The sequence below is a fragment of the Gigantopelta aegis genome, chromosome 11 (genome assembly GCF_016097555.1).
Source record: "Gigantopelta aegis isolate Gae_Host chromosome 11, Gae_host_genome, whole genome shotgun sequence".
Lineage (NCBI taxonomy): Eukaryota > Metazoa > Mollusca > Gastropoda > Neomphalida > Peltospiridae > Gigantopelta > Gigantopelta aegis.
The window spans coordinates 12,590,381-12,610,694 of record NC_054709.1 but is presented as its reverse complement, the minus strand read 5'-3'; the positions used below and the strand labels follow the sequence as shown (position 1 = coordinate 12,610,694).

Genomic DNA, 20,314 nt, shown 5'->3' with positions numbered 1-20,314 from the left:
TGATTTATTTATTTATCACTGGGTATTGGGATGTCAAACATTTGGTAATTCATACATATAGTCTTAAGGAGGAAGGGATCTTTTATATGCACCATCCCACAGACAGGACAGCTGCAGCACATACCACGGCCTTTAATATACCAATCATGGTGCACTGGCTGGAACGAGAAATAGTCTAACAAACCGACCGGCGGGAATCGATCCTAGACTGACTGCACATCAGACGAGCGCTTTACAAGGTATATATATATATATATATATATATATAGATATATATATATATATATATATATATATATATATATATATATATATATATATATATATATACTACTTCAAAAGAAGAAACGCAAAAACCACATTGTCGTAAATTTGGAGAATTGATTTAATTATTGAATGGTGAGTCCGATAATTACCAAATGTTGCAGGATTGTTCACAATTCACTCTAGTCCATTGTGAGTAAGTGATAGGACACACCACCAAGGTCAAGGTCATCTGGAGTCAATACCGGGTGTGGCCTCCGCGTGTGTTTGACAAACTGCCTGGCACCGCCTGCCCATTGAAGCAACCAGAGTACGGATGACGTCCCGGGGGATGGTGGCCCACTCGGCCTGCAAGGCTGCTGCCAGCTCGGGCAGGGTCTGGGGCTGTGGTTGTCGCTGTCGGAGGCGTCGGTCCAACTCGTCCCATAGATGCTCAATTGGGTTCAAATCCGGTGATATCGATGGCCAAGGAAGGACATTAATGTTGTTGTTCTGTAGGAAAGCCATTGTGAGACGTGCTGTGTGAGGCCTGGCGTTGTCATGTTGGAACACTGCGTTGGCGTTGGCCATAACTGGAACGATGTGTGGCCGGAGGATCTGGTCAATGTAGCCCTGTGCATTCAGGTTGCCCTGCACCTGGACCAGGTCAGTTCTGCCAGTGTGTGAGATGGCTGCCCACACCATGACACTACCCCCGCCGAATCTGTCCACTTCCTGCACGCAGTTTGCCGCATAACGTTCACCACGACGCCTATACACGCGACATCTTCCATCATGACGTCGGAGCAGAAATCGGGACTCGTCACTGAACCACACCTGTCTCCATCGCAGTTGAGGCCATTGTCGATGAATCTGGCACCACTGCAGTCGGAGTCGACGGTGTTGTGGTGTTAAGATGACACCTCGAACTGGACGTCTGGCACGAATTCCTACCTCACGTAGGCGGTTCCGTACGGTCTGGTCGGATATCCTGGGCAAACCTGGTATTGCTGCGGCTGTGGAGGTGGCAGTAGTCAATCGTTCCCGAAGGTGGCGTACCCGGATGTAGCGGTCCTGCCCGGGGGTAGTGACCCGTGGTCGACCGGATCTAGGGAGGTCACGTGTTGATCCATGTTGCTGGTAACGGTCCCACAGTCTGGAGATGGTGCTTGGGGACACATGGAATGCCCTGGCAACAGCCTTTCTGGATTCGCCTGCGTCTAGTCGGCCGATGGCATTGTTTCTCTGCGGTTCACTGAGACGTGGCATGTCCTGGATTGTCAACTGTCGGCCAGATACAGAGGCCAGGCAAGCGAACACCCTGCACTTTTATACTGTCGGTGTTCATGTTGCACGTGCAGACAACGCACGTGCAGTGGTGACATGGTTTGCACGTGGCTGCGTTTTTGCGAATATTCACATTTTGGAACTTTATTGTACAGTAGCTGCGTTTTATCGAATGTAACCGTGGGAATGTGTTTGGGACATGCAATGACCTTATATTCACAAAGCATGAACCGGTAGGAAACATAAAACCGGAGTTATAACCCATTTTTACCCTTTTGCGTTTCTTTTTTTGAAGAGTATATATATATATATTGTTTGGCTACATAGCAATATATATATATATAGAAAGAACTTCGTTCAATTTTAGCTGACGCTAACTGTTTATAGTAACATACGTTAGTTGAAGAGGAATGTGCACAGCAAATGATAGATGAGAGATAGAGACTGCTTATATTCAATTACGGTTCAAGCAGGCTACGAAGCCATCTTAGTCCTAAGATCATCTTAATTCCATAACTATCTTATACACTAAGGTGATCTTAGCGCTAAGATCGCTTCGTGGAGCTGGCCCCTGGACGGTGGGTTAGTGGTTAGTGAAAGAGAAGATGGTGTAGTGGCCTTATACCACTGTCCATTGAGTCATTAAACTAGCTCTGGTTAACCTCGACATAACCGAGGCCGGTATTGGAATATCACTAGACGAAGCTGTAGGTTGGACCAGTTCCCTACCATCTGCTTCGCTTGCACTAGCTCGCATGTCTTCTCCGAGACTCCCATAGTGCCATTGAGTGTCAGATTGTGTTCCAGATCGTAGAAGTACTTGTGGTCGACCATGCTGACAATGGCGATACTGAGGTCCCCTCGTTGAGCACTCATACAGATACAACCGAAAAACCAAATAATGGCATATCGGAAGCGATACGAGGTCCAAAATGGCACTGAAGGTAAAGCAATATACTTGACATATATATGTATACATACATATATATATATATATATATATATATATATATATATATATATATATATATATATATATATATATATGTATGTATCTATGTGTGTGTGTGCGTGTGCGTGTGCGTGTGCGTGTGTGCGTGTATGTGTGTGTGTGTGTGTGTGTGAAACTTCAATAACTTCACCTTCAATCTTTCCAAAATTTCGATCTTTTGACCTGAAGCGACTGTCCCGGCCGAATTGCTGAAACATTTGCTAATTTTGATATATAGTCTTAGAGGATACCCGCTACATTTTTCTATGAATAGCGAGGGATCCTTTATATGCACCATCCCACAGACAGAATAGCACACACCACGGTCTTTGATATACCAGCCGTGATGCACTGTCAGGAATGTGCAGATAAAACCCGCTGCCGCCACTTCATGAGGGGGGAGAGAGAGAGAGAGAGAGAGAGAGAGAGAGAGAGAGAGAGAGAGAGAGAGAGAGAGAGAGAGAGAGAGAGAGAGAGAGAGAGAGAGAGAGAGAGAGAGAGAGAGACAGAGACAGACAGAGACAGAGAAACAGAGACAGAGAGAGAGAGAGAGAGAGAGAGAGAGAGAGAGAGAGAGAGAGAGAGAGAGAGAGAGAGAGAGAGAGAGAGAGAGAGAGAGAGGGTGAAGAAGAGAGGAAAAAGAAACACAGCCATATAAAGAGAAATAAAGATACCGTTAGAGAGACGGGGGAGGGGGGGGGGGAACAGAGCTAGAGAAGATCTATACAAGACAGAGATACACACAAAGAAAGCGATACCGACAGAGTGATAGATCTATACAAAAAAGTGAGAAAAAGATAGATATTAAATAGACAGTGACACAGGCATAGATAAAATACCACGTATTTTGATACTTGAATGAAACAAAAATCGCAGTGGGACAACTGAGTAAATGTTTCAACATGGCGTAGCCGTTAACTTGTCTATAATGACGATGCCGACAGTTTTGAAGTAGATTTGCATAAAGCATGATCAGACAGGGCGAGACACTTACACTATGTGTGTACACATACAGCACTACATACATATATATGTATAATAAAGTGGGGGTTTTTTTTACAAACGTTCCATTTCCTTTAGTTACATGTATGCATTTTGGGGTCTAATGTGCTCTGCATAACTTCATGAAATTACTATCTTTCATATGTTGTAGATTCATAACTATCAGGTATCCTCTCCATGAAGAGATTTTCGTACTACGATCACTTTAGGTGCATATAAGGTAGCAATGCATTTAAGGTGATCTTAGGGTTAAGATCACTTCCTGGAACGGGGCCCAGGAGCGCTCACATTTCGCTTTGATTTCATTAAATATGATATCTTAGGATTCATAATTCAAAAAAATATCATCATTTGAAAATACTTAAAATTTTAACCCTCTGGTTGACAGAAACATCACATTATAATATTTTAATCAACTCCATATAGGTTGATTTTTTAAAGGTTTTTTTTTTAGTATTGCAAATATGTTACACGTTATAGATCATTACATTCTTATACATGTAGTATTTAGGATATTGTGACTATAACATCAATTGGATGTGATTAAACATACAATGGTATTGTGACTATAACATCAATTGGATGTGATTAAACATACAATGATATTGTGACTATAACATCAATTGGATGTGATTAAACATACAATGTAGTGCAAACTGAATCTTGTGTACGAGGACGTGACATTATACATATTGATACACATGCACATATAAACTGGGAATTAATTAAATAAACTTACCTTCTTTAGGCCGCTCTCCATCCGGTTGGATTATCAACTTTTCACCTGTTCAAAACGTTAAAGTAAAATATGTAACACATTATATAATACATTATGAATGGAAAGGCGGACGGATGCATGCATGCAAACTGAAATGTATTCAACAATAAAATGTATTAATTAATTTGCACAGAGTGAAAATTACAGTAGGAACTGTTGCATTAAAGTCATGTGACACATGTTTTAGTAATGCATTAAAGTCGTGTGACACATGTTTTAGCAATGCAAACACCGACAGGTGGCGCTGTGGACAGTCTCTGTTAGTAGGTCAAGTAGTTTCTGGATGATCCATGCTTCATTATGCATGTGCATACTTAGCTACAGATTATTGTGACCATCTTAAACGTGGAAATATACTGTAATACACTGCGGAGGAAGTCTTAGTTTGTGGGCAATGTAATACATTTCTTGTAGTTAGCAGAAAAGACATAAAAACTAATTTTTAAATGAGAGTAACTTTTAACGGCAATAAAGCATTTCCTATAGGGTAGCTATCCACTTAAGGTGATCTTAGCGCTAAGATAGCTTCGTAAGACGGGGCCTTGGACTACAATACACTGCGGGGAAATCGTAGTTTGTGAGAAATGTAATACTTTTTTGTAATTAGTAGTTAAGACATAAAAAAAAATCGAAGTAACTTTTATAATTGCAATAAAGCATTTGATCGCTGTTTAGATAAGTATTATTATATATAAAATTTTATCGTTTCCAATGATGTACCTTAGTTTTTAAAAAAGGAGAAAGAAAAATGTATTTAAAAAAATTTGCAATTGTTTTACTAACAAGGGATACAAAGTCGCTTGTCAGAACTCTTGCACCAATGAGTATTGAAACAAATCAACTTCAAGTGTGTGACTTATAACATTAAAACTATAATTAAATTGATAGTATTTGGTGTTTTATATCATGATTTATCCTATAACTTACCAATAATATCCATGCCATAAACCCATGTGATATATAGAGATTATTAAATGCGATCGTGTGTCGTACTTATTTTATGAAACGAGTGTCAGGATTCTTGCATTGCCCGAGCGAGAGCGAGGGAAATACATGAATCCTGACACGAGTTTCGTAAACACGCAAGTGTAATACTTTCTTTATTATTCACATTATTGTTTCTTGTGAATAACAACGACTGTGTCAACACATTTCCAACGTAACTATAAGGAGATTACGAAATGACATTACTTTCAAAAATGGTGTCTTTTTGGTATGCGACGAAACCTTCACTTTATAGGAAATTGCATCTGATAACCAACCAATGATAAACCACACAAAAGTTACTATGAACTTTACTACTTTAATGAAATATACAATGTAATTATAAATTTCACATACTCAGAGCTACAACTGTGGAAGCAAGGCCATGTTATGATGTCGCTTCCTAAAATTACGTCAGTGGTCACGTGATTACTTGTTATTACACGTGTCAGAATTCAGATCATACACTCGAAGACTGTGAACACATTTCAGCACTGCCATTTCAAAAAAAGAATAAACTTTCTGAAAACAAAAGGAGTCTGTTTTAGGTGCTTGAAACAAGGCCACCAGAGAGAGAGAGATGTGTCTTCGAAAGGCCACACGCAGTAAATGTGAAGGTCGCCATCCTACAATGGAGGTGCATACACTAGGGACTTTGAATCCAACATCTCATCGGATCCAACGGATGATACAATATTAAGTACTGTATGTTCACATGTTGATGTTCCATTTTGCAAAGCCTTCATCAAGTGCAGTTCTTCAGAAAACAGAACGTGATAATAAGAGTGAATTCGATTCAGTCACAACAAGTTTATAAAAACTTCTATGTGGATGACTTTGATATCTGTCTATTCTTGAAAAAATGCTATTTGTCTGGTGGATGATGTTATGAAGCTCTGTAAGAATGGAGGTTTCCACTTGACAAAATGGGTCAGTAATGATGTTACGGTCATGGAGTCGGTACCAGTGGAAGAAGGAGCAAAAGGAGTAAGACATTTGAATTTAGACTATGAGGCTCTGTCATGAGAACGTGTTCAGTGGTCAGTGGACTGGGATTCAAAATCAAGGTTAAAGTATAATAGGTCAATGGGAAGAAATATATTGTCTATTATTAGCTCAACATATGATCCTACTGGGTTTATGTTCCATATATATTAACAGCTGAAGTGATTCGTCAAAGGTTGTGTCAGCAAGCTACTATTACCATTGACACACAAAATACGGTTCTTTCCAATGCGTGTCAATGTGTATCATTGCATACTGATCCGCATCAGGAATCGCTGTTGACACACTGCCGCTCAATGCAGATCAAAACGGACAAAATATGCTTGTGAGAGGTCGTATTGTGGGGAATTTACGTCCTACAATAAATGACGTTATACATTCTACAGGGTTGTGGGACACTGGGAAGTTCCTTCTCACGTTAAAAAACCCCATAAAAAATGATGAGGCACTATCCAAATAGAGCATGTCGATAACAATTCCATCATTATGAACAACACTAGCCTTCACCTTCACGTACAAGCATGGTTTCTATTTTTTTAAATTATGAGCTTGGTGTGTCACTTCCTTGTGGCATAAATATTATGTAAAAAAAAATCAGTCATTTTCCACTTCACACAATGCCACCAATTTTTCAAATGAAATACCACATGACTTGCATCATGTGATCTTAATGACCCAAACTGAACCGTATTCGCAAATGTTCCGTACTGTCCTGTAAGCGTGTTGCTCAATCCACATACATATGTGAATTGAGACAAAAACAGATCGACACGGTTTGGTACCCATATTTGGTGTGTCATGACCTGTATCCTATCCGGATCAAAACGAATTGATTCGTTTTGAAGTTTGGTGTGTCGACGCTATAAATATCCGGTAACAAATTAAAAGCTTAGTTACAGTGGCATTCAGAATTATCTCTTCTATCAACTCTTGAAATACCAAACCTAAAGACTTTTGGAATTTGGCTTCTTCTCAGATACATGTTTTCTAGGCTGCCAGTGATATTGGTTACGGTGTGGTGGTTTATTTACGATTGACTGATGATAGAGAACAAATACATTGTTCATTCTTATTGAGAAGGTTAAGAGTGGCTTCTATTCTCTCAAAGGGATAAATATTCCACGTATGGAGCTTACTGCAGAAACTCGAAGTGTACGGACAGCTATGTTAATTCTTCAGTCGATGATGTTATATGTTGGACTGATATCATATCAGTATTATGTTATATCTTGATTGAAACTTCCGGGAAAATATCTGCCCGGTTCCCCCTCCCCTAACCCTAACCCACACCCTCACCCTCACCCTCACCCTAACCCTAACCCCTAAACCTAACCATAACCCCCTAACTAAACATAATAAGGGGGGGGGGGGGGGGCGGATATTATACCAAACTTCCAGATTTCATACATTTGTAGCAAATCGTCTGGCTGTCATGCGAGAAGCTTCTAAAACCCATCAGTGGAAGTATGTGGACTCGAAGAAAACTCCGTCAGATTGTGCTTCACAAGGTACCACTCAGTAAGCTTTTGAAAAACAAAAACTTGGTTTTCTGGGCTAGACTTCCTGTGGCAACCTGATACAGAATGGTCGAATTCTGATGAAATTCCTAGTTTTAAGTAATGAAGACCCAGAAATTAAAAGGGGTGTGCATACAGCAGTGGTGCATCAGTCTGTTCAAACTATGAGTTATCTCATTTAGCTGCCATACGTAATATTCATGTTCAAAAGTCGGCAGCAAAAGGAAATTCTTGAAAATATCAAGGCAAATGAGTCAGATTCAAACAAGCACAAGATACTTGATGAAGTGAAAATACAAGTTATAAAAGACAGTCTATTCAGTTGTCCAAGGATACATTTTATCAAGCTGATCCAGTACGAAACAATAAACGTTTCTTTAAGGAAGAAATATGTGCCCTGACCTGTGATCAAGATTGTGAATCAAAGGTGTATCTGAAACAGATCTATTACAATTTATAGCTCAGATCCAACAATTGTGGATGATCTTGTAATAGTCGTTGGCCGCCTTATGATTCATTTGTATCTTAGGAGGCGAAACATCCAGTCATTATTTGTAAAGAGCCCCATCTGTCAGAGCTGATTTTGAGACTCACAAATCAGGGCCCATATTTTCGAAGCGATCTTAGCCTACGAAATCGTAAAACCATCGTAAGCTATGACGTCACTATGGCAGGTGCTGTAGTGGTGTCACAACCTACAAAGTTTTACGATTTTCTAGCGATAAGATGACTTCAAAAATATGGTCCCTGTGGAAGATCTTGAAAAAACAAATGTTATGTTGACTGTTATTCGACAAACGTATTGGATAACTGGTGTTAATTCAGCTATAAAGTCGCTTGTTTGAAAATGTATTGTGTGTCGCAAGTATCAATTATTATGCAGTCCGACAGAAAATGGCAGACTTGCTTAATGAAAGAGTAACTCCAGATCAACCGTGCTTCACTAGTGTCGGAATGGAATATTTTGGTCCAATAGAGGTAAAATGGGGATGTACTCCACAAAAGCGTTATGGTGTTTTATTTATTTAGTGTATGAAACGTCATCAGTCAACTTCATTGCTGTATCTGTGACCTATGCAATTTGAAGATAATTTGTTCAGGAACTTTTTTGTTGATATGGAGATTTTTATTAATACGATGTATTGGTTTCAAACATAATAGTATGTATTTATATGAGTTTTATCATTGTTTATTATAATATGTCATGTTCAGTTTGAGTTACACACACATTAAATACAGACTAGTGTCTTAATGGTGTTCGCCGATTCGTGTTCAGGAGAGGTGTTGTCAAGAGAATTTTGTCAGACAATGGAAGAAACCTTGTTGGAATTCATTGTGAAATATGCCAAGAAATAGAGAAATGTAATCTGTGTAAAATATATTCGAGTCTCCAGCAAAAGGGCACTGATTGGGATTTTAACCAACCTTCCGGCTCATGTTGGTGGTGTTTGTTCGCTTTATTCACTTCTTCAGCAACAAGTTATCAGACTCGATGTTGAATCTTTGCAAACCCTGTTACGAGAGGTGGAAGCTATTCTTAATGGACGCGACCCATTTCAATAGTACCAAATTAACCAGAAGACTTAGAAGTACTTACACCTAATCACCTATTACTTTTAGTACAACGTTCTAGTCGGGATTCTCACAGGGCAGGGAGCGGGGTTTTTAACTTACACCTAATCACCTATTACTTTTAGTACAACGTTCTAGTCGGGATTCTCACAGGGCAGGGAGCGGGGTTTTTAACTTACACCTAATCACCTATTACTTTTAGTACAACGTTCTAGTCGGGATTCTCACAGGGCAGGGAGCTGGGTTTTTAACTTACACCTAATCACCTATTACTTTTAGTACAACGTTCTAGTCGGGATTCTCACAGGGCAGGGAGCGGGGTTTTTAACTTACACCTAATCACCTATTACTTTTAGTACAACGTTCTAGTCGGGATTCTCACAGGGCAGGGAGCTGGGTTTTTAACTTACACCTAATCACCTATTACTTTTAGTACAACGTTCTAGTCGGGATTCTCACAGGGCAGGGAGCTGGGTTTTTAACTTACACCTAATCACCTATTACTTTTAGTACAACGTTCTAGTCGGGATTCTCACAGGGCAGGGAGCTGGGTTTTTAACTTACACCTAATCACCTATTACTTTTAGTACAACGTTCTAGTCGGGATTCTCACAGGGCAGGGAGCTGGGTTTTTAACTTACACCTAATCACCTATTACTTTTAGTACAACGTTCTAGTCGGGATTCTCACAGGGCAGGGAGCTGGGTTTTTAACTTACACCTAATCACCTATTACTTTTAGTACAACGTTCTAGTCGGGATTCTCACAGGGCAGGGAGCTGGGTTTTTAACTTACACCTAATCACCTATTACTTTTAGTACAACGTTCTAGTCGGGATTCTCACAGGGCAGGGAGCGGGGTTTTTAACTTACACCTAATCACCTATTACTTTTAGTACAACGTTCTAGTCGGGATTCTCACAGGGCAGGGAGCGGGGTTTTTAACTTACACCTAATCACCTATTACTTTTAGTACAACGTTCTAGTCGGGATTCTCACAGGGCAGGGAGCTGGTTTTTTAACGCTAATTTATTTTTGGTCGAATATATTTGACATTCAGTTAAAAAAAAAATGTACGTACAGATATCGAAGCAGAATGTGTTGGGTTTTTTTTTTTTTTTTTTTTTTGGGGGGGGGGGGGGTCGGGGGGGTTGTTTTCGTTTCTTTGTTGGTTTTGTTTGGGGTTGGGGTTTTTTTTTGGGGGGGGGGGGGGGGGGGGGGGTTGGATTCGGGGTGAGATGAGGGAAAGGGGATCAGTTTCCAAAACCAGTTTTATTATTCTTAAATTTGGTTTATTGACGAAAAGGTACATCCATAACCATAGGTATAATTATTGTACCAATGCATAAAATAAAAACAATAATCTATAAATGAAGAAATGATGAAGAAAAAAGAAAGGAACAAACAAACAAACCAGTAAATAAATAAATAAAATTATACCTGCAGACATTTGCAACAAGTTACCCATTGCATGCAGTTGTTGACACTTTAAAAACGACTATTATTTAAAGTAAAGCTTGATATCGATTTTATTAACATGTTTTTTGGACCGACAGTGTTGCTAGTATGTGTTGTGCCATATCATAAGGATGACATTAATGTTTGATCCTGCACTGGGATACGAACTCGGCACCTACTACCAGCCTTAAGACCAGTGGCTTAACCAGTACGAGAACAGACTCACCTGTCGTCAGCTCCACTTGTCTGACAATAGGCAGAATGGGGGTGTCCTGCTGCAGCATCAGGCTGAGGGACGATCGGCGCCTTGGTCGTGTCTTCGGAAACGTGTCAGCTAGCGACATCGGCGACGGCGTGCGCATGACCTCGATGTCATTAAAGACTGACATCATATGTATCGATTTCCTCGGTTTGCTGCCCCTTCTGGGGCGGTCCACTGGAGATCTGGGGGACTTTGGAGTCTTGAACTCGGGGATCGGACACTGTGGTTTGGTGTCTGACTCCTCCTTAGGCTGGACGTCTGCCTGGCCTGGAGGAGACTCAGATTTCCCATCAGACTCTGGGGGACGTTTCTCCGAGTCATTCTCTTTGGCTGCTTCTGTGCCGGATGGCTTGGTCTCGCTGTTTTTGGTTTCATCTGGGGATGACATTTCGATGGACAAATTATGCAACTGTTTTTATTGGCTGCAAGAAACAAGTTTTGTTGCTGTTGCAGTTGTTGTTTTGAAACACATTTTTTTAATGAAACATCGATAGTTATGAGAGGTTTGAGGGAGGGGTGTGGGGTTGTTTTATTTTATTTATTTTTTAGAGAGAGAGGGGTGGGGGTGGAGGGAGGGGAAGATACAGGACAGGCAGACAGACGGACAGTCACATCCTACTCTGCCAAGTATCACACCTTGGCACCGAAAACAAAAAGACAATACAAGCACTGGCATAGCCAGGATTTTATACTGGAGGGGACACCAACATTGGAGACAGGACCACTAACACCAGGGGCGTGTGCCTGGGTGGGGTTTAAGGGGTCGAACCCCCTCCCTCTCCTCGCTAAAATATTTTTTCCAAATCATTTCTGGGGAAGCATTAGTCGCTCACCTGTCTCGACCACCATCTCTCCCTTGCATAAATTCCGTCACGCGTGCTTACTACATGTACGCAATGTACTCAGTTGCCTACACCATTTTTCTATTTATACGAAATGTTTCTATTTTTCACCACCAAGTCTGAAACTTGAAACAAACGTTTAGGTCTAAATCAGTTCTCTCCATCTTATATAACATCGTATGTCAAAACAAAATATAATTAAGTTTAAATAATAAACTGGTATACTTTCACTATCTGAGCAATTCCACAAGGACGTATATTTCGCCCAACTTGAGGGAGAACCACATAAATATTTACACTTAGACTGATTATCGTTTCATTATCAATGTATCCTAGCTTAAATGAGAAACATAATCAGTATAACGATCTGGGGTAAATATTAATCAATTATTCACTTGTTGGGCTTAGTTTATATGTATGATGTCGAACGTACGCAGAGGATTGCCATTTTTAAGGTATCTTGCATTAAAATTAAAATTTCTGTGAGTATTTAAGGATTTGTCACTGATATCAATCCCAGTTAGACTTTTATAGAATATTAAACGAGCTTACATTTCGTAGCATGTTTTTGTCCCGAGTGAAACAAATGATCAACTGTCATTAGTTTTAGCGAGTGACACTGAACATTATTTCTGCAGGGACATCTGGGTGTTTTGTCCTATTCCTCTTGTTACATCTTCAATACACCGTTGGTGTTGCCGTTGCTGGCAGTACCGGTTTAAGGATCCACGGGGCCTGTAGCACAAATAACAGCGGGTCCCCCTTCCCAGGAAATATATTTGCAACCCCCTCGGGGAGATGGAGGAAATTATCTGGGGAATATAAATTTACACATCACCGCGGGGTCCCCTGAAGAGCGTGGACGGTAGCACGTGTTACATGTGCCACAACAATAAACCGCGCCCTAGCCCCGTGCTTATAAACCTTAGCTTTAACGTAATGCTATTTGAATGGCGTTGCCATGTCGTTCAAGTCTGAACTTTATTAAAGTCTAGACTTTAAGTTTTATAAGCACGGACCCTGGTTGCTCAGTCATATCCTACACAGGTAAAAGGCATTGTATCCTTAGAAGCCAATAAATAAATAAATAAATAAATAAATAAATAAATATTGCCTCTTCATCAGTGGTATTGGTAAGAAAACAAAATTGGTAAGCGAAAAATGTGTTGGTTTTGTCTTTGGAAATATTTACAAAATATTTACAAATTGTAAAAAAAATACGGAAGATGGTTGGGGGGGGGGGGGGGCCTCTTCGCACCATTATTCAATACGTTTCACTCTCTAATAATATTAATTAATTAATTGTATTTTATAGCATAAGAGTACGAGATGGGTGGGTGGGCAACTACCCCACCCCCACTAAACTAAAAGAGATAACCGCGACGAATTATCTAAAGAACAAAAATAATACAGTTGTCTCCCATAATTAATCTGGCGGGTTTAGTAAAGAACTAACTAAATAAAAGTAAATACTAGTAAGTAAGGAAAGAAAGAAAGAATTTTTTTATTTAACGACGCACTCAACACATTTTATTTACGGTTATATGGCGTCAAACATGGTTAAGGACCACACAGATATTGAGAGAGGAAACCCGTTGTCGCCACTTCATGGGCTACTCTTTTCGATTAGCAGCAAGGGATCTTTTATATGCACCATCTCACAGACAGGATAGTACATACCACGGCCTTTGATATACCAGTCGTGGTGAACTGGCTGGAACGAGAAATAGCCAAATGGGGCCACCGACGGGGATCGATCATAAACCGACCGCGCACCGAGCGAGCGCTTTACCACTGGGCTACGTCTCGCCCCTTACTAGTAAGGAAGTTAAGTGAAGTTAAATTAATCAAGGGGCGGTGCCAATAAAAGAAACGTGGGCAGGCATTACTTACTTATAAGTATTTGACGTTCCTATATGATATAGTATATCCAATTAAGGTTCAAGCACGCTTTCCTGGGAACATAGTCTGCCTCTCTCCCCCATCCCCCACTCCCATCCCCCCCCCCCCACCCCCAATTTGATTAATTATAGTTCGATTGTTTTCTAGATTGCACACAAAAATAGTATATTTTTGTTATTTCCAAAACTTTTACTTTTCTTTTTACGTCAAACCAAACCGAAATTTTTTTTTTTTTATTTTTGGAAGGAGGATGGGACGGATTATATATTATATAGCTGTATTACAATGTTTTGCCACATTAAAATAAAATATGGTCCACTAATTTGGACGATTTGTACGGTCCATCAAAAACAAAACTGAACATAGCAGACATGTTTATCATCAAGGCAGGCAGGCATTGAATTAAAATCTAGGATTTATTTTATAATCCTTTGGTAACAAGCTGAAAATTATGTTTAAAATACTATAAAATACAATAAATTAAAGTTCACCTGCAGTGTTTCTATCACTTCCAGTGGACAGTGACCAGTTTTGCAAGCAATGATGCCATCTTTCTGATGACGTCAGCAATTCATCATGAAATAGCAAAACGAAACTGCGTCATAGTTTTTATGGCGGTAAAACCACGTCTATAAGACGTAATTTCTGTTGGTTGGGGGGGGGGGGGGAATTGGGTTGTTTTTTCGTTCAGTAGCGAAAGGGGGGGGGGAATTGGGTTGTTTTTTCGTTCAGTAGCGAAAGTTGCCAAAAGAACAGACAGTGGACACGTTTTATAATATTAATAACGATAAGGTACTTCACTTAGATCATGTTTAGATAAGAAAACATAACATTAACTTTATTGCATATAAATTTTCCACATATGGAACTGGATACATCATAGGGCCCATCTGTGTCACCAAATAGTCAATGTATGTTTGTGTGCCGCGGTCTTGTTAAACATTCATTCATTTATTCATTCATTCATCCATCCAGTCACTCATTCATTCATTCTGCCATTCCAAATGGTGTTCATAAACGGGAAAACGGTAGATCGAATACGTCTATCGACGAGACTATATTTTTCAAATATAGGTAAACAACAACTTCAACCCATGTTTAGGGGCCGTCCATAACTTTCAACATTTTCACAAGTGTACAAAGAGTACACTTTTGATCACCCCCCTCCCCCCTAAAAGTGTACATCCACACATTTTTCATTTTCAAAAAAGTGTACGCTAGCCCCTTAAACACACACACACACACACACACACACACACACACACACACCTGCGTACGGTTTGTACGCTCGTGAAAACGTTGAAAATAATCTTTTAATTTTTCAATAGGTCCATGTCACGGGGATCCTATAATACCCGTAACTGAATGAATACATTTTTTTATCCAAATATCTCTCCCAACTGTATATCTATTAGATCTCTCTGTAACGGGCAGTGATACCCGCGTGGCTCGTCTAGGTATGATCAGAGATAAGATCTTATATAAAGTATATATTATTATTCACTAGAAAACACAACAAAAACACAATACACTTAGGAATCTGTATTAACCTACGCTGACAAATGTACTGCCGCAGTAGTTAATTAACAACAACAAATAATAACAACCCAGAACTGATCACTTAATTAGTTCATCTCTAGGTGTCTAGTTTACACAATATGCTAATCATTTCACCGTGACACAACACCCATACGTGTGATAATTGAGAAACGCTTCCATGAGAACTTAATTAATAAAGGAATTACAACTCTATTCCTAACTGGTAAATTTTTAATTAACCCTTATCTACTCATTCAGTAACCTTGTAATACAGAATTAATACTGGTACCTATCACAATAAAGACAATAACCTACAGTTTACTAGGTCCTTTAGGATGACTGGTTAAGCTTTATATATATTAGACAGTGAGCCTACAGTTTACTGCGTCAGACTACCGGCAGCACCGTCTAAATAATATTGGTATAATACAGTATTAAAATATTTAAAGTCACATCAATCACATCAAGGTTATACAACAGAGCAGAAATAATATTTACCAAGTCCAAACGGACTAACGTTCCCCGGAGCCGTCCAATATGTTTCTCCCTAATATCTCTAAAACCCTAGCTATTTATTATAAAATCCCAGTATCGCCTGGGGGTACATCGCGGCACCGAATACCTACAAGTGATATTTTCACAGCGACCAAGACGACAATTTTCCTTAGATGGCCAGACTTGCTGACGCCTAGTCGCCAAAATCACGGTTGTAAAAACCGCACTCGCGGAGGTATTACGTAACTACTGGCCACATGGCCTCCGCACCTGGGCTGGGTGTGTTTTAGGCACAGCTCGACCACGGTCGCGCGGAGGTATTACGTAACAAAGTGCTCACCTGGTCTTAAGTGCATATTGGAACTGCACACGGCCCTCTAAAACAATTAATATCGCCACACGCGAAAACAAAATTAAGAGCATGTTCCGTCACAGTTCACTACGACGTACTTCTACTGTGAACATTTTTTACTGTACTGTATTGGTAGACCTAAGACGCTACTGTGGGACTTAAAATTTGGAACATTTAACGCACACGTTCTCCCATACAACAATATCGAGTGCTGTGATCGTTGTATAGGCCTAATAGAGATTGTACCACGCTTTGGTGTCGGTCCCTTTGATTTTACCCGTGGACCTAACGTTTAGCGATTGCGTATCCCATAGTATAGTTCACGGGAACGTGTCTGACCTAACGTTTAGCGATTGCTGAATGGCTGAAGAAAGTTACGCCTACAGGTCACATATAGTTCAGCAGGAAGTAAATTAGAACATTGTTTTAAAAGTAACATGTTCACTAACATTAGAAATTTTAAAAAGTTACAATATAATGAATTGTACCACGCTTTGGTTTCGGTCCCTTTGATTTTACCTGTGGTGTATCCCATAGTTAGACCACGGGCGTGTCTGACCTAACGTTTAGCGATTGCTGAATGGCTGAAGAAAGTTACGCCTACAGGTCACATATAGTTCAGCAAGAAGTAAATTAGAACATTGTTTTAAAAGTAACATGTTCACTAACATTAGAAATAAAAAGTTGACTAACATTAGTAATAAAGTTTACAATATAAATCTGTAAATAAATAAAATAATTATTTAGAAATTTTAAAAAGTTACTTTAAACCACATTTTTTTTTAGTTAGACCACGGGCGTGTCTGACCTAACGTTTAGCGATTGCTGAATGGCTGAAGAAAGTCAGGCCTACAGGTAAATACAATGATAACAAATTAAATATTAAATAGTTTCGATTTCTTTTCCATTACATTACTTTATCAGTTGCAAACGTTTAAAATGGCTGAAGACACCTCCTGTATTGAGGGAGCTAGCCGCGTTAAAATATAAAATAATTATTTTCAAAACATTTTTTTTTTAAATACAACAAATTAAATATTAAATAGTTTCGCCTAGGTCATGGTTGCAACATCACCCACTTTTCTATGTTACACTGCTCAGAAAGCTTGAAATATATGTTAACACCTAAAATTCAAACGTTTCTCGGGGAAGCATACCCGGGCCCACAAATACATGTATTTTGATCCACAGACATTCGCCCCACCCCGCCCAGGCCCGTGCGCGGGGGGGGGGGGGGGGGGGGGTGCGTACGCACCCCCCCCCCAGTCTGCCGAGGTTCTTCCGTGGATGTGTAAAAAAAAAAAAAAAATAGTCCGACGATGTGAACTGAGGCAAAGAAACATTTCAAATAAATTACTTCCCAGAATGCAGGAAAATGTATCACCTGCATTCTAGATTTAAAAACATTTGGGGGGGGGGGGGGGGTAGGGCATGCCCCCGGACTCCCCTAACAACTCCGGCCGTCTTTGGGCCGTCGATTACACACACACACACACACACACACACACACACACAAATTTCTGCATACGGGCCTGCTACGCCCTCGATCATTACTCATTACACCCGTCACTCAACGGCCGCAATAACCGTGGTCTAACTAGACGAATCTCTCGGAAAAGGATGCTGTAATTATAACGAGTAGGCCTGGGTTAAAAAAATATATAATTGAATAGTCAAATTAGACAGTTTTTTGTCCCATATGTATTTTCCCTAACCTAATCATTTATTATGTATTTTAATAATGTACAATATCACAAAAATGTGTGTGAAAATAAAATAACACTTTAATTCACAATTACACTTCGGTTTTTTCTAAATTTAAAATAAATAAAAAATGCATCTCATGTACTTTTTGGTCATTATAAAATGTCCCAGTAATGGATTCACGACTTCACGACTTCAGTACATATTTATGGGTTGTTTGAAAGCTCAAATGTTACTATTTATGATCAGTGACATGCTTATGCAAGGTGACTCTAGAATTATTTTTAAAGTCAACTTTTGTTGGTGTCCCTTATTACTGACTCAACTCCGTTACACATTAAATAAACGAAACTTGGGCAAATCTAGGAAATTGTATTCTGCTTGAAGTGATACCGCAGGAAACATTTTGATGGGAAAGTTTTCATGTAGGAAAAGGTGCCACAGTTTGGAACAAAAAAACAAACAAATTAATTAATATGCAAGATACATCGGGTAAGTGAGTAGGTTTAATCAGTTCACTTAGTTAAAAATATATCATACATGTCAAATACAAATCGGTTTCACACCTGCAATTAACTCACAGACTACGTGATATTGAATAATCAATTATTCAGTCACTAGTATTATGAGTTATCTGTCCATAATGGTCATGTCCCTCAACTCCGTTACCATATTTAGTGTTGTAATGGGTGTCAGTCCAGGCCCGTAGCCAATGGGGGGGGGGGGTGTCTTACTACCCCTTCCCCCGCTACTGGTGTTGTTGTTTTTTCAATATACCCCGGACCCCCCTAAGCAACTCGTGCCTCACTATAAGCCTAAACTGCCCCCCCCCCCCCCCACACACACACACACACACTCAAAATCCTGGCTACGGGCATGCAGTCGTGGCGGAGTTGAGGTTATGCATGACTCTGTCAACTTCATTACGTTTTTTTAATAATGTCCTCAACTCCAAGACGAGTAAAGTTTATAAAGTTCACTATGTACTAATTATTTGAATATAATAATAAAATTACCGTATATGAAATTCAGTGTTCATAGTTTTGTTTATATGCTTCCCAATAATCATATATTTATAATTCAAAGTTGACACTTAATAGAATAACACTCAAAAGGAAATAAACAAAACCTGTGACATATTTGGTGGTGGTTTCTGTTTTGTTTTGTTTTTGTTTTGCTTTGTTGGGTGTTTTTTTTTTTTTTTTTTTGTTGTTGTTTTTTTTTTGGGGTTTTTTTTTTTGGGGGGGGGGGGGGTTTTTTTCGCATGATTCAAGAATATATTTTTTTTTCACAAAGTATTAGATTCTAAGCTACACTTTATACTAGATCCATCTGCCACCACTCTGCTCATGAGCATCAGCATATCCAGACATTTTTTTTTACTAAGAAGTAGAATCTTTTTTTTATTGTAATGTCAAATGTGTTTTGTACCACAACAAAAGGTCTTTACAGAGGGGTCTTATCTGAGAAGGACTATATAGTACATTGTGCAGTGTGTCTGACTGGCCTGTCTAACTGACCACCACCTAGGCCTACATGGTATTACGATTATGGTGTTGGCATGGAGGGAGGCGGCAAAAATATTAGTGGTCTAGGGGCGACAAATACTCACATACGTCTCTGCTTAAATAGGCTACGCAATGTTCCTATTTGAGCATAATTTTCCTCTCCAAAAGCCTGAAATTTGAAACATATTTTTTAAAGAGACATTCCCGAGTTTTCTGCATTGTAAGATGTTTCCGATTAATAAAATATTTCTACGATTAAACTTACATATTAAATATATTTTCTTGTTTAGAATATCAGTGTCTGTATATTCAATGTGGTTCTGGTCGTCTTAATATTTGTAAGAAACCAAAACTAGATTTTGTCTTCAAATAATTTCGTAAGTACGAAAAAATCATTTTTAGGAAATAAAATGAAATTTAACCTAGTACAAATATTAGAACGACCAGTAACACGTTTAATATACAGTCACTAATACAGAAAAATATATTTGATATGTAATTAAATCGTCAAAAAGTCTCTGTTAGTCGATAACATCTTTAAAATTGCAGCAAACTCAGGAATGTCCCTTTAAGTCCATAATTTTTTCTCTTCATAAGATAAGATAACATTTTTTTGTAATAGGGGCGGTATTTTTAGCTCAGTCGTTTGAGTGCTCGCTTGAGGTGCTTGGGTCGCAGAATTGAACTACTTCGGCTGATCCATTCAATTGATTGGGTTTTTTCTCGTTGCAACTAGTGCACCACAACTGGTCAAAGGCCGTGGTATGTGATTTCCTGTCTGTGGGGAAACTGCATATAAAAGATCCCTTACTGCATTAGGAAAAATGTAGCGGGTTTCCTCTGATGACTACGAGTCAGAATTACCTAATATTTG

The 20,314-nt window shown here is 39.3% G+C and overlaps 1 protein-coding gene across 7 annotated transcripts in view; it reads right to left on the bottom strand.

The window, feature by feature from the left end:
* LOC121385606 (sialin-like) overlaps positions 1 to 14,399 on the bottom strand; it is a 32,784-nt gene extending 18,385 nt beyond the window's left edge. For 5 of the 7 annotated variants that reach the window (XM_041516345.1, XM_041516349.1, XM_041516348.1 and 2 more), the window contains exons 1-5: positions 14,334 to 14,397; positions 11,932 to 12,065; positions 11,063 to 11,473; positions 4,263 to 4,307; positions 2,260 to 2,468 (exon numbers count right to left, since the gene is read on the bottom strand). In XM_041516345.1, coding sequence (XP_041372279.1) covers positions 2,260 to 2,468; positions 4,263 to 4,307; positions 11,063 to 11,473; positions 11,932 to 11,947 — 681 coding nt within the window. In that variant the 5' untranslated portion in view covers positions 11,948 to 12,065; positions 14,334 to 14,397. Of the gene's footprint in view, positions 1 to 2,259; positions 2,469 to 4,262; positions 4,308 to 11,062; positions 11,521 to 11,931; positions 12,066 to 14,333 lie in introns of those variants that run through there. The other 2 variants (XM_041516346.1, XM_041516347.1) reach the window with 2 other exon arrangements.
* Between the last annotated feature and the right edge of the window lie 5,915 nt (positions 14,400 to 20,314).